Genomic DNA, 27072 nt, shown 5'->3' with positions numbered 1-27072 from the left:
TGCTGAATAGTGCAGACAGGCTGCCAGGGCAGATCATGGATTCCTGTCTATGATATATAGGAATTTTGCTAGCAGGGACAGGGAGGTGAATGTCCCGTTATACAAGGCAATGGTCAGGCCACACCTAACTGTACAGGTCTGGAGGCCCCATTTTAGGAAGGATGTAGAGTTGCTAGAACGAGTACAAAGAAGGGCAACAAGATTGGTGAGGGGAACAAAGGGGTGCTCTTACCAAGAAAGGCTTAAGTTCTGCAAATTGCAGTGTCTGAAGACTAGGCACCTGCAATGTGATTTGATTGAGGGTGTATAAGACCTTGAATGGGTTGAGCAAGCTGAATGCTGATGGGATTCTTTCTCTTGCTCAAACTAAGAACCTGAGAGGGCACAGTTTAAAATTGAGGAAAGATAGTTGTAGAATAGATGTGTGGAAATTTGACTTTAGCCAGTGGGTAATTGATTGGTGGAACAGACTTCCATCTTTTGTTGTGGAAGCTGATAGTTTAAATAAATTTAAGGCTGAGCTGGACAGGCATTTAGAATGAACAGAGGAGTGAAATGGGAGAGTTTTTTTTCTTTTGGCTGATTCTGCATAAGCATGCTTTCTTGCATCGTACGCCTCTAATAATGTTAATGCTAATACACCATCAGGCACCTCTCGTAATAGTAATGTGATGCAAGAAAGCAAGCATATGAGCTTATGTAGCATCAGTCAAAAAAAAAAAAAAAATTCACACAACCATTCCCCCTAAAAGTTTGTTCAGTTCCTCCTTGAATTTATTTAAGCTATCAACTTCCACAACAGTTGGAAGTTTGTTCCAGCAATTAACCATCCTCTGGCTAAAGGCAAATTTCTGCACATCTGTTCTGCAACTGTCTTTCCTCAATTGAATTTATGCCCCCTTAGGTTTGTAATCTGAGCAAGCGGAAGAATCCCATCAGAATTCAGCATGTTCAACCCATTCAAGGCTTTATACACCTCAATCAGATCAGCTTGCAGGTGCCTAGTCTCCAGCCACTGCAATTTGCAGAACATCAGCCTCTCTTGGTAAGAGGACCCCTTCATTCTCCTCACCAATCTAGTTGCCCTTCTGTACATGCTCAAGCAAATCTACATCCTTCCTAAAATGAGGCCTCCAGACCTGTATGCAGTACTGCCTGTCATCATTGCATCACCAGGATACCTACCCACTGAGGAAAGGCCAAATAGCCTTGAAACTGAGATATGATGCAGTTTTCAGCTATTTTAGAGTTTGCTACCAATTTGTATGTCAAGGTAAAAGTTTTCAGCATAAATCATTGTTTTATTGATGTTGCAAAAAAAAAAAAAACGCTTCATTTGCCCCATCCTTCTAATATTTTGCATTTTATTATGGTTTCAGATAATATTAGCATTAGCATTAGAATTAGTAGAAGCATATGATGCCAAGAAAGCAAGCTTATATAGCATCAGCAGCAAAAAAAAAAATCCTTCTCATTTCACCTATCCATTCACCCAAAATGTTTTTTTCTAGTTCTGCCTTGAACTTGGTCTCTGCCTTGTACTTTAGTTCTCAACATCCACTAACACATATGGAAAATTTTTTTTACAACTATCACCCATCTACTGGCTAAAGGCCAATTTCTGCTTATATGTATTCTACAATTGTCTTTCCTCAATTTGAATTTATGTCCCCTCTGGTGAGTGATCTGAGCAAAAGAAAGAATCCCATCAGCACTGTGCTAGCTCAAACTATTCAAGACGTTATACACCTCAATTAGATCACTTTGCATGTGCCCGGTCTCCAGTTGCTGCAATTTGCAGAACTTAAGCCTTCCTTGGTAACAGCAACCCTTTGTTCCATTCACCAATCTCATTGGCCATCTCTGTACTTATTCCAGCAGCTCTATATCCTTCCTAAAATGACACCTCCAGACATGTATGCAGTACTCAATGTGGCCTGACCATTGCCTTTTTTTTATTTTTTATTTATTTTTTATTATTATATATAATAATATTTTTATTGCAGACAGTGAATAGTTACATGGATGCCTGATGCAATAATACCCATAACAGTGATGACACTAGGGGTTTATACAAGGGGACAGTTGCCTCCTTATCCCTGATAGCAAAATATCTGTATATGTGACAAGACACTATGAGCTACTCTTTCAGATGTCTGCACTGCTCAGAAAACTTCATATCCGACTGCCCAATTACCTCCAGGTCCTTTTCATTCTCCACTACCCTGAGTGTAGTACCACACAGTCGGTACAATACTCTTGGATTACTTTACATTTGTCAACGTTATAACTTCAGTTTCCACTTCTCAGCCCATCTGCTCAACTTTTCTAAATACTGTTGCAGAAGTGTACTGTCACTATTGTCATTAACAACCATGCCAACCTTCGTATTGTCTGCAAACTTGGACATTAACCCTGATATGCCTTCATCAGTATTATTGATAAATACAGAAAACAACAAGGGGCCCAACACTTAACTGTGGGGGAACTCCACTAATAACATCAGTTCACAAAGAGCAGTGTCCATTGATTACCACACTCTGTCTTCTCCCATTCAACCATCCCTTTATCCATAGCAGCAGCTTGCCCCTAATGCCATACTGCTCCAATTTGTATACCTTCCATGTCCAACAGTATCAAAAGTTTTCCTAAAATCCAAGTATATGATAACAAAATAATTTTTTGCATTGAGTTCTTTTGTGACCACATAATAGTGTTCAGTCAGATTTGTCAGACATGACTTCTCCTTAACAAACTCATACTGGGTAAACTCTAACTGCAGTCTTGTCCAGATGATTCTGCAGTGCTTTTTTAACCAGTGACGCCATTATTTTCTCTGGAACAGAAGTTAAACTAACAGGTCTGTAATTATTCGTGTCATCCTTTGATCCCCATTTGAGAATTGGGAACACATTTTCACATCTCCAGTCCATAGGGACCTCCCCCGAGTCCAAGAAGGTTTCATAATTAGGGCTAAGGGTTTGCTTATTTCCTTTGCTACTTCCTTTAATATAACTGGATGAATCCTATCCACCCCAGGTGCCTTTTTTATGTTCAGCTTCAACAATTTCTCCTCTGCTCTCAGTTATTAAAAAATCATTTAGCTCCCTGCTAGAGTTAAATAAGCTTCTGGCATCCACTTCCCTATTGACTTCCTCATGTGTGAATGTAGCTGCAAAATACTCATTCAGTTTGTCAGCTACCTCAGTAGGATCATCGATATCAAGTGAACCAATCTGATTCTTCCCATTCCTTCTAGAGTTTATATAAGAATGAAGTCTTTGCTGTTTTTCTTTGCATCCTTTGCCAGAGATTTATTGTAATCTGCCTTTGCTTTCCTTTGTGACTTACAGACTAGCTTATAGCTACCATAGTCTTCTGTCACCTGATAGTTTATATACAATGGTTTCAAAGAAAGTGCATCACCTGGGAATTTCACATTTCTAACCCTTTTTTGCGATGGTATGTTACATTAATGACTAGCATCACAAATTGAAATATAAACAAAAGATATTTATTAATAGTTAAAGCAAAGCTAAGTAATATTTGACAGGTGCTCTCAAAATATTCCAAAATGAGCATTTGCAACCTTTATACAACAGTTTTGGTAAATATGACAATTATGGCTGAAATGTTATCAGAAGCCATAAATTTGCTTTAGTTTATCAATTTAAATGGAAAACAAAATGAAAAGTTCATCAGGTGCAAACTAATATTTATTTGAACGGCCTCTGGCCGTGATGACAGCAGCACACCATTGAGGCATTGGCAAGATCAATTTCTGAAAATAATCAACTGGTAGTTCGTGGTTCCAAACACAAATTATGGCTTCCTGAAGTTCACAAAGGTTCTTTGGTTTCTTTCTGGCAACTGCAGATTCCATACAATGCCAACAGTCCTCTATAGAATTCAGGTCCAGGCTGTTTCCTGGCCAGCTAAGAGTTGTAATGGACTATTCGTCCAACCTTTTTTCACCTGTAACAAATGTAAACACATTACTGTTGAACCTCTCATGCACTTTTCTACTTACACTTTGAACCTACTTACACTGTTCGCCCAATGACAAGGAGCAGAGTCATCCTGAAAGATGCAAGTTGAAATGGAATCTAATGGTTGGCAGCAATTTGCCTTCCAATATAGCCAGGTATCCATTGGCATTTACAGAACCTTTTATAAACTGCAGGTGATCTACTCCGCGATACGAAATGCATCCCCATATCATTTGGCTGGTAGGGAATTTCATGTAGACACCATACAGTCCAGTATTCTTGAGTTTGGAAAGAAATCTACTCACTGTCAAATGATTACAAGACACTATAAGCAATATGATGGGAAGAACATCCTTCCTCACGTAAAGCAACAATAGCACTCTTTCTTCGTGGCGTCAACTGCACATAATTCCCCATCCTGACACAAGCAAGGAATGACTGCAATTCTTGCAGAGCCTGCTTATATGGCTGAAAGTAACAGCTGATGCAATATTGCATCATCACCTATGGGTGTCAATCTTATGTGATGCAATCTGTAAGAAATGATGCCATATACTTACGTTATTATTCGGACGACAGTTACAATTTTAAGGGGTGATGCACTTTCTTTGAACGCCAGTATATAACCCATGCATTTTTCTTCTCTGCCATGAGTCTCATTAGTTCATCTGCTCTCCATTTAGTCCTAAACCTTGAATAGTATTTCTTAGTTAGGACAAAAAGCCTAGTAGCTTCTAAGATTACTTCCTTGAATACTTCCCATTTAGAATTTGCTATCGGTAACATCATCGGTCAGTCCCAATGTATAGAATTTTAAAACTATCTGAGACCAGTGTAGTCACCTTTATGAAAGCAAAAATCCTTCACTTTATTTACTTACATCTTTGAGTAAATCCCACATCAGCACACTGTGATCACTGCCACCTAATGGTTCCTTTATCTGCAGATTCTTAATTCACGAAGAATCACTGTCGATAATCAGATCAAGAGTATTACTCTCTTTAATTGCCTTGCTGCAGTTTAGTGGAAAAATGCTTCATTCAAAAACCCCAAAGATGGGTTTAGCACCATGTGCATGCTTTGAATGCAACCTTGGAGAAAAAGCAAACACTGTAAAACCATGTTACAAATATAATATATTGCTGCTACAGTAAAGGAAAACTTGCAAGATGCAATTCTGATCCTATATACTAAACTACCTAATATTCAAAATAAAATGTAATAAAATTAAGACAAAGCAACAGTACCCTCCTTCAGCAAAACAAAATATATCAAACCCCCCATCCAAGGAGGCACATGGTGACACCAACCAAATAATGAGCACCACTTTTATAATAAACAAATAATTAAATAAAGGAATGCAGAATTCACAATCACTATCTATTCAAATTGACATCAACATATGTGAACTCCAGAGAGAATCATATCATTGACCACTATTAGTTTTGTAGTCTAGTGTTCTCTTTTTCATAGGTTTTAAGTTTCTAATTTTCAGATTGTGATATTATTGTTTGTCTCTATTGTAAAGTTAACTTGGAGGTATGTTATGGACAATATGTTGCTTGCAAGCTATGAGCTGGTCAGTTTTGAACAGGATAATTTGAGCTTAAAAAAAAAATCCACGAGAAAAGGATCATACATTAGGGAATAAGCTTCAAACCGTGGTCTACATTTAATTGCCTGATAACTTTAGATTCACAGTTATTAGGGCATCTATATTTTCAAGTAGATTAATTCTTAAGATAACTATATTTTTTTATATTTTTATGACATCTCAACCATTTTCTTCCTCAGATTTGTTCAGTATAAGCCCACATCACTTGAGAGGAATTATAAACATGATTTGTTAACTGAGCATGACTTAGGAGTGACTATAGATCTTATTAATCCTGATACATATGCAGTGGACCCTAATGGTATGTGATATATATATATATATATATATGGAGAGAGAGAGAGAGAGAGAGAGAGAGAGAGAGAGAGAGAGAGAGAGGAAGGAAGGAAGGAAGGAAGGAAGGAGATATTATTACAAACATGCTTATTTAATTCATAATGATCTCTCATTTTGCTTCATAAAGACTGAAAAAAAAAAAAAAAAGTCAAGAAATCTTTTTTGGTCAAAAAAGATTTCTTGACTTTTATATACTAATAATCCGTGCTCCAGTTTTTATTATTGCCTTTTTTGCCTTATCACAGTTTTCACATGTGCAATGGAAATGATTAAGTAACATCTTGATTTGTTCTTGAACTCCAATATGCTGTCTAGTTACTGCTGTTATTTCGTACAGTTCATATGGTTGTCAGTGTCATTACCCCATGAAATTCCTACCACTTGGATTGCCTTACAGTAGAGCATCGATCCTTTCCTTATTCTTATTTTTAATGATTTATATAAAAATAACACTTCCCATCTCACCTATCCATTCCTTCCAATAGTTTGTCTAGTTCTTCCGTGAAACTTTTGCACATCTATTCTACAACTGTCCTTCAGTTTATTTATGTCCCCTCGTGTGTAGCAGATTTCTTCCTCTGAGCAAGAGGAAGAATCCCATCAGCATCGAGCTTGCTCAATCCGTCCAAAACCTTAAACACTTCTATCAGATCATCTCCCAGGTGGCTAATCTCCAGACATTTCAATTTTCAGAACTGAGGCTTTTTTGGTAAGAGCATTCTTCACAAATCATTGTCCTTCTCTGTACTCATTTCAGCAGCTCTACATCCTTCCTAAAACGAGGCCTCCAGACTTGTATGCAGTACTCAAGATGTGGCTTACCATTTCCTTATACAATGGGATGATCACCTCCTTATCCCTGCTAGCAAAATTCTCATGACTGTCCTGACTGCCTGACTGCATTACTCAGAGAACTCCATATCTGATTGCACATTAACCCCTCCCCCTCCTCAGGTCTTTTTCATTTTACACTACCCTGAGTATAGTACCACAGAGTTGGTACGTTACTCTGGAGTTAATGCTACTCATATGCAGTACTTTGCATTTTTCAATGTTAAAATTCAATTGCCATTTCTCAGACCATCTGTCTAACTTTTCTAGATCCTGTTGAAGCATCATTCTTGTCATTAACCACCCTGCCAACTTTTGTATCATCTGCAGATTTGAACATTAAGCCTGATATGCCTTCATTAATATCATTAGTAAATTTAGAAAACAACAACGGGCCCAACACTGAACTCTTGGGGCTCCACTAATAAGATTAGTTCATTAGTAGTAGTAGTAGTAGTGGCATGTGATGCAAGAAAGCAAATGTATGAGCTTATGCAGCATCAGCCAAAAAAAAAAAAAAAATCACACCATTCCCTCCAAATGCCTGTCCAGTTCCTCCTTAAATTTATTCAACCTATCAACTTCCACAATGACAGATGGAAGTTTGTTCCAGCAATTAACCACCCGCTGGCTAAAGGCAAATTTCCGCACATCTATTCTACACCTGTCTTTTCTTAATTTGAATTTATGCCCCCTTAGGTTCGTAATCTGAACAAGTGGAATGATCCCATCAGAATTCAGCGTGCTAAACCCATTCAAGGCCTTATACACCTCAATCAGATCACCGCGCAGGTGCCTAGTCTCCAGCCACTGCAATTTGCAGAACTTAAGCCTCTCTTGGTAAGAGGATCCTTTCATTACCCTCATCAATCTTGTTGCCCTTCTCTGTACACGCTCAAGTAAATCTACATCCTTCCTAAAATGAGGCCTCCAGACCTGTACGCAGTACTCAAGGCGTGGCCTGACCATTGCCTTATACAGAGGGATAATCACCTCCTTTTCCCTGCTAGCAAAATTCCTATATATCATTGACAAAACCCCATGACCTGCCCTGGCAGCCTGTCTGCATTGCTCAGAAACCTTCATATCTGACTGCACAATTACTCCCAGGTCTTTTTCATTTCCTACCACCTTAAGTGTAGTACCACACAGTTGGTACGTTTCTCTGTGGTTACTTCTACCCATATGCAGTACTTTGCATTTGTCAAGGTTAAACTTCAGTTGCCACTTCTCAGCCCATCTGTCCAAATTATCTAGATCCTGTTGCAGTAGCACACTGCCATTACTGTCATTAACAACCCTGCCAACCTTTGTATCATCTGCAAACTTCGACATTAAGCCTGATATACCTTTATCAATATCATTGATAAATATACAAAACAACAGTGGACCCAACACCGAACCCTGTGGGACTCCACTAATAACATTAGTCCAAGAAGAGCAGCACCCATTGATTACCACCCTTAGTCTTCTCCCACTTAACCATCCTTTTATCCATTGTAGAAACTTACCCTTAATACCATTCTGCTCCAATTTGTACAATAGTCTTCCATGCGCAACAGTGTCAAAGGCTTTCCTGAAATCCAAATATATGATATCAAAATTATTTTTTGCATCCAGTTCCTTTGTAACCACATCATAATATCCTATCAAATTTGTAAGACAACACTTCCCCTTAACAAACCCATGCTGTGTCTGAATTATTGCTGCAGTCTTGTCTAGATGATCCCTAGATGATCCTGCAATGCATCTTTAACCAGCGACTCCATTATTTTACCCGGAACAGAAGTTAAACTAACTGGTCTGTAATTATTCGTGTCACCCTTCGATCCCCCTTTGTGAATTGGGGATGCAATTGCACATCTCCAGTCCGTGGGAACCTCCCCTGAGTCCAAGGATGCTCTCATAATTATGGCTAAGGGTTTGCTTAGTTGCTTTGCCGCCTCCTTTAATATAACTGGATAGATCCCATCCACCCCAGGTGCCTTTCTTATGTTTAACTTCAACAGTTTCTCTTCCACTTTGCTCTCAGTTAGTACAAAACCATTAAGTATCCTGCTACAATTTGATAACCTTCTGCCATTTTCAAACCTTAATAATTCCTCACGTGTGAATGTAGATGCAAAATACTCATTCAGTTTGTTTGCTATCTGAGCAGGATCATTAACAGTCGAACCATCGATGTCAAGTGGACCAATCAGATTCATCCCCTTCCTTTTAGAGTTTATATTAGTAAAGAAATCCTTGCTGTTTTTCTTGGCATCTTTTGCCAAGGATTTCTTGTAATCTGCCTTCGCCTGCCTAACCTCCTTTGTAACTTGGTTACAGACTAGCTTATATCTGCCATAGGCTTCTGTGTCACGTGTTAATTTGTATGCATCCCATGCATTTTTCTTCTCTGTTACGGGTCTCATTAGTTAATAACAATATTTCTTAATAGGTATGAAACTTTTAGTAGCATCCATGATTAATTCCTTGAATGCTTCCCACTTAGAATTTACTGTTGGTAACATCGTCAGTTGATTCCACTGTACAGAATTTAAAAACTGTTGGAGACCACTGTACTTGCCTTTACGGAAGCAAAAACCCTTTCCTTTACCCCTGATGGTAATTAAATCTTTAAGTAAATCCCACGTCAGTACACTGTGATCACTGCCACCTAGTGGTTCTTTTATCTGCAAATTCCTAATACATGATTGATCACTGCTGATAACCAGATCAAGAGTATTGCTTTCTCTGGTTGCCTCTCGAACATGCTGCTGCAGAAAACAATCATCCAATAAATCTACAAATGTCTTACTAGTGTGTGAGTGACCAACCCATAAGTTACAGTCTATATCTGGGAAGTTAAAATCCCCCCATTATAAGACATTCTGATTTACTAGCCCACTCTATTTCTCTATACGCTTGTTCATTGTACTCATTCGAGTCATTAGGCCTATAACACACTCCTACTCTTATTTTTGCATTCACAGTGCTTATGTCACCCCAAACTGACTCATCAGTGCACTGTTCATCTATATCAACTGGATGCACTTCTTTTGATTTTATGTTTTTCTTAATAACAGCATAACACCTCCTCCCTTCCTATCCTGTCTATCCTTTCTGTACACATTGTGCTCCCCAAATTCCAGTTCGGCATTCCTTATATCAGTGTGACACCATGTCTCTGATATCCCATTAATTACCACTCTGTCTTCTCCCACTCAACCATCCCTTTGTCCTTAGCAGCAGCTTGCCCTTAATGCCCCACTGCTTCAATTTGTACAGCAGCTGTTTTTGTGCGACACTATCAAAAGCTTTCCTGAAATTCAAGTATATAATATCAAAATTATTTTTTGCATCCAGTTTCTTTGTGACCACTTTATAATATCCAATCACATTGGTCACGCAAGACTTCCCCTTGACAAACCCATGCCATATCTGAAGTATAATTGCAGCCTTGTCTAGGTGATCCTGCATTACGTCTTTAACCAGTGACTTCATTCTGTTCCCTGAAGTAGAAGTTAAACTAACAGGTCTGTAATTACTTGTGTTAATTTACCCTTTGTGAATTGGGGATACATTTGCATATCTCCAGTTTGCAGGGACCACCTCTGAATCCAAGGATGCTCTCATAATTATGGCCAAGAGTTTGCTTACTTTGCTTACCTGCAGTAAGCCTGGTCAGTGGGAGGGAGGGGGAGAGAGAGAGCGAGAGAGAGAGAGAAGGAAAGCCAACTGGATCTGATATTTCTACTGTAACAAATTGAGCACTCATGGAATGCTCCTGTATTCTTTTTTGAAAGTCATCTGTATGACTTCCATAATGTACACACTCCCACATCGTCATCAGCCATTTTTAATCCACTGCAGGATGAAGGCCTCTCCAGCAACTTTCCAGTTCCTTCTGTTTTGTGCAATGGATATCCATTTACTACCCATGAACTCATGAATTTCATCTGTCCATCTCCATTGTCAACTTCCAGGGTTTCTTCTAGCTCCTCTTGGGATGGACTAAGAAAATAACATTCTGTTATTTTCTTAGTCCATCTGTCATCATTTCTTCGAGCTATGTGTCCTGCCCAAGACCTCTTTAGTTTTGATAAGAATGTCTTTTGCTTGAGTTTGCTGCCTAATCCATGTGTTCCTCTTCTTATCTAACAGTCTTGATTTGTAATATAATTCGTTTCATTCTTCGTCATGTAGTTTTCAGCTTCTCTTCCATTCTTTTGGTGAGTGCCCAATTTTCACTTCCATAAGTCATGGTGGGGAGTATGCATTGGTTCATTTTTTTACGTTTCAGACAAATTGGAATATTATTATTATTATTATTAGCTATATGGTGCAAATAAGCCTGAGGCTTATGCACCAGCCAAAAAAAAAATTCCTGAGCCACCCACATTGCTTCTCAGTATGTGACTATATTTCCTGAATGCTATTCATCTAAAATTTATTCTTCTCTTGACTTCCAGCCATTTATCATTATTACAGCTAATGACTTGTCTCAGATAAGTATATGAATCCACCTTTCCAATCATTGCTTCTTCGATGATTATATCCCTTTCTGTGTTCATCATTACTTTTGTTTTAGCCATATTCATCTTTAGTCCAAAATCCTTACGAACTCTGCATAACTGATTAAGAATTTCATCTAATTCTTTGGGATCCTGGCTTTTGATCACAATATCATCTGCAAATTGTAAATGGCTTAGGTACTCTCCATTCATATTGACTCCTTTTTTGCGACCAGTCTAATCTTCTGAAAGCTTCCTAAAGCGCAGCAGTAAACAACTTTGGAGATATTGTGTCTCCTTGTCGAACTTCTTTCTCAATTTTAAATTTCCTACTGTCTTTGTCTAGGCTAGTCTAATAAAGGAGGTAGCGTTCTCATATATTTTCTTCAAAATCATAATATATGGGGTATCTATGCCTTATCTTTCCAGTGCTCGAAACATTGCCTTATGCCAGTGATGGCGAACCTTTTAGGCTCAGTGTGTCAAAAATTCGGAAAATGCCTAACTTGACTCTGCTGGCGTGTCACTCCCCCCCCCCCCCCCCCCCGGGAACAAAAGAGAAACAATTCTTTACATATTCTTTTATTTAAAAAAAAAATACAGTCAAATCATGTGTTGTGTTATGTATTATAAATTGAAACGTCAAATAACTACAAAAATTAAATACGAGTAAAACAAACTCAGACACATGTAAAATAACAATAATGAAAAAACAGATTCATTATTAAAACAGTTTCATACAGCACATTAATCAAAATAGAGGAAAACCGCCATTATGCAGAAGTATAAAGTGAGAAAAAGTAAAAGAAAAATCAGTGATTTACAATAGAGAAAACGATATGTACACTGATAATTGGGTTTAAAATAGTGCACTAAAAATTACCCTACTTTTAATAGTAATTTTGAATTGAACCAGAAAAAAATATATATGGAACACATTGCAGATTTGATTAACATCAATTAATGACTTTTTTTTATTGCTGAGTCTTAATGGATAAGTCTGAAATTGAAGGTAGGTACTTTGTGCACTTCAAGCCCAAGCAAGCAAGCAGCACTAACCTCATCTGTCAGTCGGTTTCTTTTGTCTGTTTTAATGTTGTTTAACACCGAGAATAAGGTCTCGCAAGAGTATGTAGAGAGAAAAATTGTGAGTAAAGCCGTTGCTAGATATTTAAGGGTGCTAAAAGTTTCCAGTATTCAGTTACAAGCATTCAAAATTTCTTGTTTGTAGTGGCACTCTTCATTCTGCAGGCGATTTCTTTCCAGATCCTCAAGTTCAACAAACACTTGAGTCCAAATGCTGGCCTGGAACTCTGCTAACTTCAGCTCTAATCCTTCAATTTGTAGCCATTGGAAATCATTTAATTCCATAGTAGTGTAGACTACTGCATTCAGATACTTAATGATTTTAATTGTCTGTTCTAAACTTCTGAATTTATTAAATCTTCTGCCAAACTGATAAATTATTGAGTTTAAAATGTGCTAGTACTTTATATGCAAGGGCTCCATTTCATTTTGCACATCCGAGCTGACCTCCTCGAAATATTTTTTTAATCGAGGAAAATACTTAAGTTTTAGTCCCCACATCTTGTTTGAAAATTTGAAGTTTAGTTTCAAAGGCTTTTATGTATCCAAACGTCAATACTTTTGCCAAAACCTTGTAACAAGTTCAGTTCATTCGTATGAACCGAGAGGTCTGCAAAAAACATCAGTGTGCTGACCCATGTACAATCACTGAGCTGAGCAAACTGTTCCAAATTTTTATTCTCAACATATAGTTTAATTTCTTCATAGCACTCCACAAATATTTCAAGGACTTTTCCTTGGCTCAACCACCTCACAATGTTGTGCCTAAGCAGTCTGCTGTAAGATGATTCAACTTCCTGGAATAGTGCAGAAAATGGCACAACTGGAAGTCCAATAGCTTCCCTAAACATTTTCACAAATCCAACCTTTTTTCCCCACCATATTGGATGCCCCATCTGTCATCACAGACACAACTTTAGACATACCAATGCTTAGGTCATGGAGCATTTTTAGAACAATGTTACATATTTCGTTCCCTGATGTACTTATTGGCACCGTTTCTAGCTTTACCAGCTCTTCTCTCATTGTCTGACCATCGGAAAATCTAGCACTGAAAGCCAATCGAGCCGATGAGGTGACATCAGTAGTTTCTTCAAGACAAATCGAAAAATATTTACAATTATTTAAGTCTCCTTTTAATTGATGTCGTATGTCGGAGATCATTGTCATCACTCTGTCTTTAATGGTATTTCTGCTGACGGGTAAATCCTTTATTTTGTATACAGTCAGTCCTCATATAACACGTGTTTATACTACACGAATTCGATCATACATGATTTATAAATAGGGGAACGATATCTTATATAACACGAACTGAATTCGCCTATGCACGATTCGCCTTTGTGTTTACAAGAAATGGCAGTCGAACGCAGAATCACCCCAACCGAACGCAACACGATAGGAATGAAGAGAAGATTCTGAAAATGTATTTATGTTTTTTATATCAGTGAAGGGGAAACACATTTCACCATAATAACGTAAAAACCAACACAATTCCAGCTATCGGTATAATCGCAAATGCAATTAGATCGAGTTTACTACCAGATTCCAATAGCAGCAGCAGTGCAACTGGAAATTGTTTTTATTGTTTTATGGTAGTAACCCCTATAAATGTGCTTTAGTAAAATGTGAGGTGTTAATAGTGTATCTCTGCCTTTACAGTGTTGTTTATTCAGCTGCTACATGGACGCAGCTTTGTTTATGTATATCAAGCGCGCCTCCTCGTTTTGTAATTGTGCTTTATTCCCTAAAAATGAGTAAAATACTTAATTAAAAGGTGTGAAAAGAAAGCATCCTGGTGAAGACACTGCAGATTCAGAGAGAAAAAGAAAAGCAATATCGATAAACAGAGGCGGACTGGGTCAAAAATTCTTACCCCGGAAAATTTATAGTGGCCTCATACTATGGTTTATGGCCAAAATCACACCGGCCTCCGGCCCACCGGGGTTTCCCCAGTAAGGCTTATGGCCAGTCCGCCTCTGTCGATAGAGAAAAAATATGAAATTGTGAAACGCTTTGGGCGAAATGAAAGACCATGTGATATTGCAAATGAAAGACCATGTGATATTGCACCTAAATGAGGCAACGCCGAGAATTACAAAGAATGCAGAGAAAATAAAAACAACTTTCATAGCAGGAACAACTCAGTGTAATTAAAATCCATTAGATTAAGACACAAAGAATTGGAAGAGATGGAACGGCTGTCATCTGTTTGGATAGAAACAAAAAAAAAAAAAAAAGTTTGCTTACAATAGAAGCAAACGCATTAGCAATATTTTATTACGTAATAGCCGTAATAAAATACGTAAGTATTTTATTGTGTTTGGTAATATTTTGGTTAGAAATGTGTGTTCAATCTTGGGTGGTCGGCACCTAACCCTATTTTTCCCATAGGGCCTGTTGTTTATATTGCACGGTTTTGCATTGCACAAGGGTTTCTAGGAACACAACTATCATGCTATACAAGGACTGACTGTATCTTGAAACAAAAAAGATGCACATTTCAGAAGAGTTTCTTTAATAAATCCTCATTCACTGAGGGCCTTTCCATGCTGAGCTATGGAGTGAGCAATGCTGAAACTTGCTAATGTTAAATTCATGGGCCTCTTAAGAATTTAAGGAAATTACTTCATTGACACTCTTTTCAGTGTAGCTACTGAGAAACATATTTCTTCCTTTCTTCCTCACTTTTTACCAAAAGGCACTGATGGTTTGTTTCAAAATGTCTTTTGACATTCCACGTCCTGCTTACTACTGTTTCATGGCACAGTGATTTGCCATTTCTATCAATAACGCCATATTTCTCAGTCCATGCATCTTGAAAGCTTTGACCACTTCCTTTATCACCCAGTTGGGATTTTTTAATTTGTGGTTCCTCCATAACAGGGCTAGAATATTAAAGAAATAAAAACTTTGTATTACAAAATACGAATTTCACAAGAAATGAGAAATATTTATTGATATTAACTTTATTGATAATATCTGTTTTCTTACCTCTGCAGCATTGTTGAACTGGCACAAAATAATTCAACGCATGCCTTGTTCACACGACTGCAAAAGCTGAACTGATCTCAAACAGGGAGAATAGTTGTTGTCGGGTGTGTCACCCAAACACTGACGTGTCACAGGTTCGCCATCACTGCTTTATGCTGTATGGAGTCAAATGCCTTTTCATAATCCACAAATGCCAGGCATAACTGTTTTGTGCGCCTCCGTAGCCAGGTGGGTGGGCAGGAGCGGCAGTGCGTAGCACAAGCTTCTTGATTAGACCGGGGTTCGGGCCCGTGACCACCAAATACGGAGGATGCGGAAAGATCAGGGAATGACCACCGCATATCCCCAGAGCAATATGGCTTAAGTTGCTAATGCTCCTAAAAACCAAATAACAACAACAACAACAGTAACTGTTTTGTATTCATTTGCTTTCTCCAGTATCACATAATATCATAGCTAATATCATTAGCTGTGATAATACGTGAAGGTGATCCATAGTTGAGAATCCTGTCCTAAAGCCAGCTTGCTCTTTCGGTTGATTCTCATCAAGTATTCTTTCTAATCTATTAGTAATGACCCTTATGAACAACTTATAGATGTGGGATAACAAGCTAATTAGTCTATAATTTCCAATTTCTGATTTATCTCCTTTCTTATGCAGCAAAACTATGATTGCATTATTCTACTCCTTAGGCAACACTTCTTTTATAATGCACTTTGTAATTCTTTTATAATTCTTTAATAAATTATAATTGTAATTTTAATTATTTTATAATTGTAATTCTTTTATAATGCACAAAACTATGATTGCATTATTCTACTCCTTAGGCATCACTTCTTTTATAATGCATTTTGTGAAGAGTCTTGCCAGTTTCTGTGTCATGTGTCTTCCTCCCAATTTTAACAACTCTGCAGTAATTTCATCTTCCCCCCCCTCCCGGAGCTTTCTGATTCTTCATTTTCTTCAACGCATGTTCTACCTTTTAAGGGCACAAAAGATGATATAGTTGTACACGTTGGCACTAATGATATTAAGAGTAGGAGACCGGCAGAATTACTTAACAAGTACAGGTCACTGTTGAAAAAAAGCCCAGAATTAGAGTTGAATTTGAAAGTGTCTGCAATTCTGCCCAGACACGATAGGAGGGAGTATATGATGAGAGCCTTGTCGATCAATTCGGCCCTGGAAAGGTTGTGTCGTATGTGTTACTAATTTGTGATTCATTTTCCCCACTGCTAGCATCATTTCCTCGCTCCTTGTATAATTCTCTATAGTAGTCTTCTATTTGAATTATGCCTTCTCTGCTATTTATAAATACACCATCTCTATTATTCAGTTTTTAGTATCATTCGTTTTTCTGTATTGCTGCCCAAATTTTCTAGATCCTGTTACACTGCCATTACTGTCATTAACAACCCTGTCAACCTTTGTATCATCTGCAAACTTCGATACTAAGCCTGATATACCTTCATCAATATCATTGATAAATATACAAAATAACAGTGGACCAAACACCAAATCCTGTGGGACTGCACTAATAACATTAGTCCACGAAGAGCAGCACCCATTGATTACCACCCTCTGTCTTCTCCCACTCAACCATCCTTTTATCCATTGTAGCAACTTACCCTTAATACCATTCTGCTTCAATTTGTTCAGTAGTCTTCCATGCGCAACAGTGTCAAAAGCTTTCCTGAAATCCAAGTATATGATATCAAAATTATTTTTTGCATCCAGTTCCTTTGTAACCACATCATAATAACCAATCAAATTTGTCAGACGAGGCTTTCCATTAACAAACCCATGCTGTGTCTGACTTATTGCTGCAGTCTTGTCTAGATGATCCTGCAATGCATCTTTAACCAGTGACTCCATTATTTTACCCGGAACAGAAGTTAAATTAACTGGTCTATAATTACTCGTGTCACCCTTCGATCCCCCTTTGTGAATTGGGGACACATTTGCACATCTCCAGTCCGTGGGGACCTCCCCTGAGTCCAAGGATGCTCTCATAATTATTGCTAAACGTTTGCTTACTTCCTTTGCTGCGTCCTTTAATATAACTGGATAGATCCCATCCACCCCAGGTGCCTTTCTTATGTTTAACTTCAACAATTTCTCCTCCACTTTGTTCTCAGTTATTACAAAATCATTAAGCACCCTGTTACAATTTGATAACCTTGTGGCATTTTCAAACCTTAATAAAATATTCATTCAGTTTGTTTGCTATCCGAGCAGGATCATCAACAGTCAACCATCGAAATCAAGTGGACCAATCCGATTCATCCCCTTCCTTTTAGAGTTTATATTAGTAAAGAAATCCTTACTGTTTTTCTTAGCATCCTTTGCCAAAAATTTCTCGTAATCTGCCTTCGCCTCCCTAACTTCCTTTGTGATTTGATTAGAGACTAGCTTATATATATCATAAGCTTCTGTGTCACCTGATAATTTATACGCATCCCATGCATTTTTCTTCTCTGCTACGAGTCTCATTAGTTCATTTGACAACCATTTAGGCCTAAATCTTGAACAGTATTTCTTAATAGGTATGAAACGTTTAGTAGCTTCCAGTATTAATTCCTTGAATGCTTCCCACTTAGAATTTGCTGTTGGTAACATCATCAATTGGTCCCACTGTTCAGAATTTAAAAACTGTCTGAGACCACTGTAGTCACCTTTACAGAAGCAAAAACTCCTTCCTTTACCCCTGATGGTAATTATATCTTTAAGTAAATCCCACATCAGTACACTGTGATCACTGCCACCTAATGGTTCCTTTATCTGCAAATTCTTAATACATGAATGATCACTGCTGATAACCAGATCAAGAGTATTACCCTCTCTGGTTGCCTCTTGAACATGCTGTTGCAGAAAACAATCATCCAGTATATCCACAAAAGTCTTACTAGTGTGTGAGTGACCAACCCATAAGTTACAGTCTAATTTCTGGGAAGTTAAAATCCCCCCATTATAAGACATTCTGATTTACTAGCCCACTCTATTTCTCTGCACGCTTGTTCATTGTACTCATTCGAGTCATTAGGCCTATAACACACTCCTTCTCTTATTTTTGCTTTCATAGTGCTCATGTCACACCAAACTGATCTACAGTGCACTGTTCATCTATATCAACTGGATGCAGTTGTTTTGATTTTATGTTTTTCTTAATTAACAGCATAACACCTCCTCCCTTACTATCCTGTCTATCCTTTCTGTACACATTGTACTCCCCAAATTCCAGTTCTGCCTTCCTTATATCTGTGTGACACCACATCTCTGCTATCCCAACAATATCTGCCTTTGATGTCTTGACCAACACTTCAAATTCATCAAATTTATTTACTATACTTCTAGTATTGTGCTCAAGTCTCATCCATTTGCAACATCATTGCAGTCCATTTCATCTGCTAAAGGATCTAATCCATGCTGTGGAAGTACTGGAATTGGGTAACATACCTGTGAGGGATTGATCTTGTTGCTGAATTTAGTTACGTTCACATTACAAAAGTAACAATCACCATTGTGGCCTTTTGGCTCCCTCCATATCATGGGTATGGCAACCAGCATGGACTTTTTCCTTTTGTTCAACTAGTCACGTAATCCATTCGAAAAACCTAGAAGTCAGCCAAAATATAACTGGTAAATTTTCCACCCATCGTGATTTAGTTCAGAAAGAGACACAGCAGAATTTGTTGAAGTGATTTTTACACTTTCGAGGCAGGCAGTGAATGTTTCAGTAATTCACTGGATCTTATGAAACAGTTTATAATGAAACAATTTAATTATGAAATAACAAGGATATAGACATACAGTCGAACTTGGTTATAACAAGCATCAAGGGACTGACAAAATTTCCTCATTATAATTGTTACTTGCTATATCAGCGATAACAGAGATGGGGAAATCCCTGAGACCATTAAACAATGAACACTTTATATCAGTGATGAGTTAAGTCTACCTCCTATTTTTTTTCCCTCTAAATTCTCAGTAACTTGATAAAAAGATAGATTAAAAAAATAAAAGAAATATTAGAGAGAAAAAAATAATATAAAAAATAAAATAATAACAATTAACTAATTGTTATATTAAATTATTTTCTATAAGTAGCTTATACAAATCTCTTTCAACTGTTGGAGAAGCAGCAGTGTTTCCCTCTGCTATCATATCAGCTTCTCTTCCACCTGAATACAGCAACTTTTCAGTGGAACTATATGCCATAAAATTAGCCCTAGAAAATGTAACTCTTCACCCATCCACAAAATATTTAGTTTATACCGACTCTGTCAGCTCAGTTAGAGCAATGCAGAACCCCTCTCATAAGGATTACCCTATTTTAAATTATATCAAGAATTTGCTCTTGAAAATTAAAGATCGCCAACAACTAGTAAACTTTTGCTGGATCCCAGCACATTCAGGCATTAAAGGAAATGAACTGGCTGATATCTCTGCGAAAAATCCATAAACTTTAGACTTAACCTCTGCCTTCATTCCAGCGTCTGATTATAATATCATAATTCAAACAGCATACCATGTACAGTGGACAGAGCTATGGCATAAAGAAACAAACTTTTCTAGTTGAAACAGGACCCAAAATTATGGCACTCAAGCACTCAGACAGTTTGGGGAGAAAAAGTGGTACTAGCACGGATTAGAATAGGACATACTCATCTGACTCACCTTCATCTACTCACAGGTGATGTTCCTCCTCTGTGTCCGCATTGCTCAAAACATCTAACAGTCAAATATATTTTGATTAACTGTCCACACTATCAACAACTTCGAACTTTAATATTTCACTCTCTAGCTAATATCCGATAACCAATGATGTTAAATCATATCATTGGAGAGGAGGCAAATATTAATAAACTTTTCTGTTTTTTGAAGCAAATTAGAATTTATAAACAAATATGATTCGTTTTTGAGCTGAAATGAAATTGAACTGGCTTCATAATAATTTTTCTTTTAACATTCCTGTGAATAGGCACACTATAGCCACAGCAGCTTGTGCGCCATTACACACACACACACACGTAGCTATTAGACCTAGTCAAGATCCTAGATTTATTCTGAATTGAGATAGTGAGATTTTGGAAATTAATTTATACTTAAGTGTCCGTAGATTTACCATTCGTAACTTGCAACCATTGTTATATGATGCAATGTTATATCCCGAACTAGATAGCGTTAGCTTAGTATAGTATATGATATTATCAATTAATCAGTAAAATTTATTAATCTTGTTGAACTTCATTGTCAATTAAATTGTACTTTTTAACTAAATACATAATAACAACTTAGATTTTACAAATGTAACATAATTAATTAATACATGAAGATCTTCCAAAAACGATTGAAGTATACATGTTTGCTGATGACCTCACCATATCCTGCCAATCGCAAAGTATGAATACCATTGAAAGCCAGGTCACTTCATCCTGATCCAGAGCTAACGATAAATAACTTGCCAGTTCGTTCCTCTTGCTCACACTGTCCGTTTCCTTGGCCTGATAGGAAACTGAACTTTCAAGCACATGTGGCCTACCTTCGAACCATCTGCTTGAAGAAATTGAACATTCTCCGGTGTGTGTCATCCATGTCATGGGGTGCTGATTGACATACCCTCATCCATCTTTATAGTTCTCCAATGTATGACTCTGCTAGAAAAAGTACTTTAGAGTGATTAAACACCATCCAGCACAGTGCTCTGAGAGTCGCTCTGGGAGCTTTCAAAACCTCCCAGGTTCAGAGCCTTTACATTGAAGCTCATGTACCTCATATACATCTTCGCAGAAAAACATTACTTCTGATGTATGCCGCAAAAATTTGCAGTCTTCCCTCCACCCTAGTTGGAGATGTCTCTAAAATGGGAGACATTTTACAACAGTAAACCAAATGAAAACTGACCTGCTCCACTTAGATTTAAGGAACTAGCTCAATCATGGAATATAGAAATCAGCAATATATTTCAAGACATGACACCACCGGATCCACCCTGGACAAATATCTGTGCAATATATGATGGCTATTTTAAACGGTGGGGAAAGAACACTCTGCCTCCTTCCAATATCACGCAGTTACATGCAACTTATTCTCTTTCTCATTCACAGGCCTGTGAAATCTATACAGATGGATCAAAAACTGAGACCCATGTAGGTGCTGCAGTAGAATGCAGTATCTTTACTTGCTGAGCTTTATGCTATAAACTTAGCTCTGGATTACATTACTGAATGACTAATTCCATCTGCTTTAATATGCACTGATTCGCTCAGTGCTGTCTCAGCCATAAGCAGTAATACCAACTCCTCTCACCCTGTAATAAAAGAAATACATTCTAAATTATTTGCACATAATAAGTCAAACCAAATTGTGGCAATCTGTTGGATCCCAGGGCATTGTGGATAGCAGGGAAAAAAGCAGATCTTGCAGCCAAACAACCAGATACCTCTATTTTAAAGACCTTTCAAGTTCCATATACTGATTTCAAACCAGTCATCCATAAAGCACATTACAATAGTTAGTCAAAAATCTGGAGAGGTTATCCAGGGGAAAAACTTTACCGAATAAAACCAGATCCAAAGCTGTGGCTCTCCAGCTTTCGGAAAAGCAGACGAGAGGAAGTAATTCTGGGAAGGCTAAGAATTGGACATACCTGACTCACACACCTCTATCTATTAACGAATGACAGTGCTCCTCAATGCACATCATGTCGCGTACAACTGACTATTTGTCATTTATTAGTGGACTGTCCTCACCTTCCCAGTATCTGCTCAAACAGCTTTAAATCATGTGCTAATGCACAGTCTTCACTAACATTATTGCAGATTCTTGGAGATGATCCTAAAAAAACAGAACTGTTTGCCTTCCTAAATAACATAGGAATATACCATAAAATTTAAAAGGTATTACAATAAAGTTAGTATTTCCTATTAACCATTAGAAAGACACAATATGACCCTAGCAGCTAATGTGTCGTTAAATTTCATTACAACAACAGCAGAACTGTACATTGCAAGATCAAGCCCGTACACTACTAGTGCATAGTCCATTGTTAGCTGTTGTACTTCTGGTAAATTGACTGTAGTTAGTTGTAAATTGTTCTGGCTTCAGTCAACCAGAGTAGTATAAGTGGAAATTTATTTATTTATTATTTTTAATTACTAATATGCGAAAATTTATTTTTATTTTGTTACACAGAGCATTAATAAAACTACAATAAATAAATTAGCTTTCGGCTGGGTGGCAGCCTTCATCGGATTAAAATACTTGAATGGCAGTTGGAATAGAGATGCACTGCCAGGATGGTGCGTGAGGCACATGGTTAATTGTTTGTTGATGTTTGTGGCTGTGACGTATGGTGGTGACGTGGCCAGCGTTTGTCTATGGATAGAATTACTGACTCTGTGATGGGGTTAACTTGACAACCACTGTTCCTGTTCAAAGCAGTGTCCGAGCATTTTATATTTAGTGATTCCAACCAGGTACGCCTCAGGTAATGGTGGGACCTGTCCACAACCACGACATCGCGGTGTGGGTCGATGTCGTGGTGGGTTGTCCAGACATGCTCGGCGATAGCTGAGTGTTCTACATCTGCCGAACGGATCTGCCTTTTATGTTCTGAGAGACGTTTCTCGAGTCGATGTCCAGTCTCTCCAAAGTAGCAGCTCGTGCAGTCACGGCAAGAGATGCGATAGACCAAACCACTCTGTAGAAGGGTGGGGACAGGTGTTTTTATGTTGGAAAGGAGAGAATGCAGTTTCTTGCCTGGGAGTTGGATGCACTTTATCCCATGCGATTTTAGGATTCTACCGATCTGCTGTGACAGGTTGGGGTAGTATGGGATGAATGCCCTCGTGGATGACTCGTCACTGTTGGCGTTGCTGTTGGTCGTCACGTTGTCGCGTGCTTGTAGATCACACCTGTCAAGGACGTCGATGGGGTAGCCACACCTCGTAAGGTCTACTTTGACTCTGGTGATCTCTTTGCGTCTTTCATCTGCGGAGCTGGAGTGTGTCCAGGCGTGAGTTAGCAAGGTTCGGGCAGTTGAGAGGAGGTGGCCCCGTGCGTGTGACACCTGTCCCCATCCTTCTACAGAGTGGTTTGGTCTATCGCATCTCTTGCCGTGACTGCACAAGCTGCTACTTTGGAGAGACTGGACATCGACTCGAGAAACGTCTCTCAGAACATAAAAGGGCGATCCGTTCGGCAGATGTAGAACACTCAGCTATCGCCGAGCATGTCTGGACAACCCACCACGACATCGACCCACACCGCGATGTCGTGGTTGTGGACAGGTCCCACCATTACCTGAGGCGTACCTGGTTGGAATCGCTAAATATAAAATGCTCGGACACTGCTTTGAACAGGAACAGTGGTTGTCAAGTTAACCCCATCACAGAGTCAATAATTCTATCCATAGACAAACGCTGGCCACGTCACCACCATACGTCACAGCCACAAACATCAACAAACAATTAACCATGTGCCTCACGCACCATCCTGGCAGTGCATCTCTATTCCAACTGCCATTCAAGTATTTTAATCCGATGAAGGCTGCCACCCAGCCGAAAGCTAATTTATTTATTGTAGTTTTATTAATGCTCTGTGTAACAAAATAAAAATAAATTTTCGCATTATGAATCCAGAGCACGTAGGCCTGTTTTATTAATTACTAATATGTTATTAACTTCATTGTTTTGGTTTATAGATGATTTTATAACATACAGCCACAGTGTACTTATTGTATATGTCCCTCCCTTCAGCTTCTTTACATCTTGAAGATGAAAAATTATTAGAAGAAGAAACTCTTACACCTCAGGACTCCAAACGGTAACTATATGTTATTGTTAACTATATGTAACTATATGTCATAATAATAATAACATCAGTACTATAAAATATGAGAATTGATCTACATTGGTCTTGCTTAAAATCAATAGTAGACATATAAATTGAATTCGTGCTCTTAGACATCTATTCAGAAATGTATTTTGTAGACAAATAAGGATAAAAACTTTCCTCTGAATAAAGACCGCTTGTAAGGACTGTTATGTAAACATTGAAAAGGGGAACTTTTTTATATGTCACATATCAAACTAAAAATCGGTAGTAATCTACATTTGAGTAGAATAGATTATTAATCATCATGTAAAAAAGGAATGAAGTACAGCAGGCCCCCGTTATAACGCGGTTCGGTTTACGCTGATTCACTATAAAGCTGTCACAGATCACTATAACGCTCTTTTACAGATTGAATTTTTGGCATATTTAACGAAATCGTTTCATTTATTAGAGTCGATAGTGAAAATGAATAGCAAAACAGCATTAAAACGTTTCCCACGCCGACTTGAGAAATTTTCCCACGCTCAGTGAAATTTTTTCGCACGCTAATTTAATTGCAGTACAGTGACTTGTTACATAGTTCCGAGATCAACATTTTAAAAAATGATCAAATATATTGCTTGTAATATTTGTGTTATATGCATTTATCCGAGTCTAGTCATCACTCAGTACAGTATTAGACATCGTGCGTAACGGACAGTTTACTTGAACATTGTATCGTAATTAATGCAACCAACGCAGTTACAATTTCGAAGAATGAAAAAAGAACGAAAAAGCAACAACGTCTGGGCAGTATGAAGACTATAAATGTAAGAAAAAAACTGAATTTGAAAATTAAATTAGATGTTTTGAAGCGAATCGATTCCGGTCAACGACAAGCAGATGTGTGCCATAATTTAGGACTTGCAAGTTTAACTGTAAGAACAATTATAAAAAAATAAAGAATTAATTTTAGAAGTGGGAAAGATAGCTGTTCCACTGCAAGCAACTAGGGCTAGGCCGGCTATTAGGATTGAAATGGAAAGACTAACTAATTTTATTGAAGATAATATCCAATGCAGAATTCGGTTAAGTTAAATATTATTAAAAAAAAAAAAAGAGGGAGAGAGAGAGAGAAAGAGATTAGCCAATATGATTATCTGAAGAAAACTCACATGAAAAAAAAAATAATAAAAAATGTGGAACCATTTAAAACTGGTAAGGGCTGATTGAATAGATTTAAAATCCAGGGAGAAGCTGCAAGTGCATATCAAGGAGCCGAAACTTTCAAAAAAGAATTTGTTAAAATTATTGAAGAGGGGTATTATGTGTTATACTTCTCAACAAGTTTTTAACATAGATGAAGCAGACTTTTGTGGAAACGAATGCCTAAAAGAAGTTTCATATTGAAAGAAGAAGAAGAAAAAAAAAACATGCCAGCTTTCAAAGCGGTGAAGGATCGGTTGACTTTATTGTTGGGTGGTAACGCTGTGGAGGATTTAAAATTAATACCCCTTTTAGTTTATTTGGAAGGCGGCCAAAGTTCAACCGAAAATCGACAGATTTTTCATGATTAAATTCATCAGTTAAATTAAATCAATTTAGATCAATTAAATTCATGATTTTAATTGGAATTTTAAGTTTAATTTTGATACGTAAGTAGTTACCACATAATTATATACGTATGTAATGCAGAATATTTTATATGTACAATATTTGAATATTAAATATTTTGACCGAAATTTGTACATCTTTTCACTACCGATTATTATTGATTAGGAAATAATGTTACATTAGTAGTTGTTGTAGTAGTAGTAGTAGTAGTGGCATGTGAGGCAAGAAAGCAAATGTATGAGCTTATGCAGCATCAGCCAAAAAAAAAAAAAAAAAAAAATCATACCATTCCCTCCAAATGCCTGTCCAGAGTTCCTCCTTAAATTTATTCAACCTATCAACTTCCACGACAGATGGAAGTTTGTTCCAGCAATTAACCACCCGCTGGCTAAAGGCAAATTTCCGCACATCTAATCTACATCTGTCTTTCCTTAATTTGAATTTATGCCCTCTTAGGTTCGTAATCTGAACAAGTGGAAGGATCCCATCAGAATTCAGCGCTGAACCCATTCAAGGCCTTATACACCTCAATCAGATCACCAGCGCAGGTGCCTAGTCTCCAGCCACTGCAATTTGCAGAACTTAAGCCTCTCTTGATAAGAGGATCCCTTCCTTCCCCTCACCAATCTTGTTGCCCTTCTCTGTACACGCTCAAGTAAATCTACATCCTTCCTAAAATGAGGCCTCCAGACCTGTACGCAGTACTCAAGGCGTGACCCGACCATTGCCTTATACAGTGGGATAATCACCTCCTTTTCCCTGCTAGGAAAATTCCTATATATCATTGACAAAACCCCATGACCAGCCCTGGCAGCCTGTCTGCCTTGCTCAGAAAACTTCATATCTGCCTGCACAATTACTCCCAGGTCTTTTTCATTTTCTACCACCTTAAGTGTAGTACCACACAGTTTCTCTGTGGTTACTTCTACCCATATGCAGTACTTTGCATCTGTCAAGGTTAAACTTCAGTTGCCACTTCTTAGCCCATCTGCCCAAATTATCTAGATCCTGTTGCAGTAGCACACTGCCATTACTGTCATTAACAACCCTGCCAACCTTTGTATCATCTGCAAACTTCGACACTAAGCCTGATATACCTTCATCAATATCATTGATAAATATACAAAACAACAGTGGACCCAACACCGAACCCTGTGGGACTCCACTAATAACATTAGTCTATGAAGAGCAGCACCCATTGATTACCACCCTCTGTCTTCTCCCACTCAACCATCCTTTTATCCATTGTAGCAACTTACCCTTAATACCATTCTGCTCCAATTTGTACAATAG

The 27072-nt window shown here is 37.9% G+C and overlaps 1 protein-coding gene across 1 annotated transcript in view; it reads left to right on the top strand.

The window, feature by feature from the left end:
* The window catches only part of LOC150084629 (RNA polymerase II-associated factor 1 homolog), a 358003-nt gene that overhangs the window by 54259 nt on the left and 276672 nt on the right, over positions 1–27072 (top strand). Inside the window, exons 3-4 of the mRNA XM_090376517.1 lie at positions 5784–5905; positions 24108–24174. Of these exons, the coding sequence (XP_090232643.1) occupies positions 5784–5905; positions 24108–24174 (189 nt within the window). The remainder of the gene's footprint in view (positions 1–5783; positions 5906–24107; positions 24175–27072) is intronic.

The sequence above is a fragment of the Mastigoproctus giganteus genome, chromosome 6 (genome assembly GCF_048544385.1).
Source record: "Mastigoproctus giganteus isolate SK-2022 chromosome 6, ASM4854438v1, whole genome shotgun sequence".
Lineage (NCBI taxonomy): Eukaryota > Metazoa > Arthropoda > Arachnida > Uropygi > Thelyphonidae > Mastigoproctus > Mastigoproctus giganteus.
Note: the sequence above shows the minus strand (reverse complement) of the source record. Positions and strands in the feature narration are given on the sequence as shown.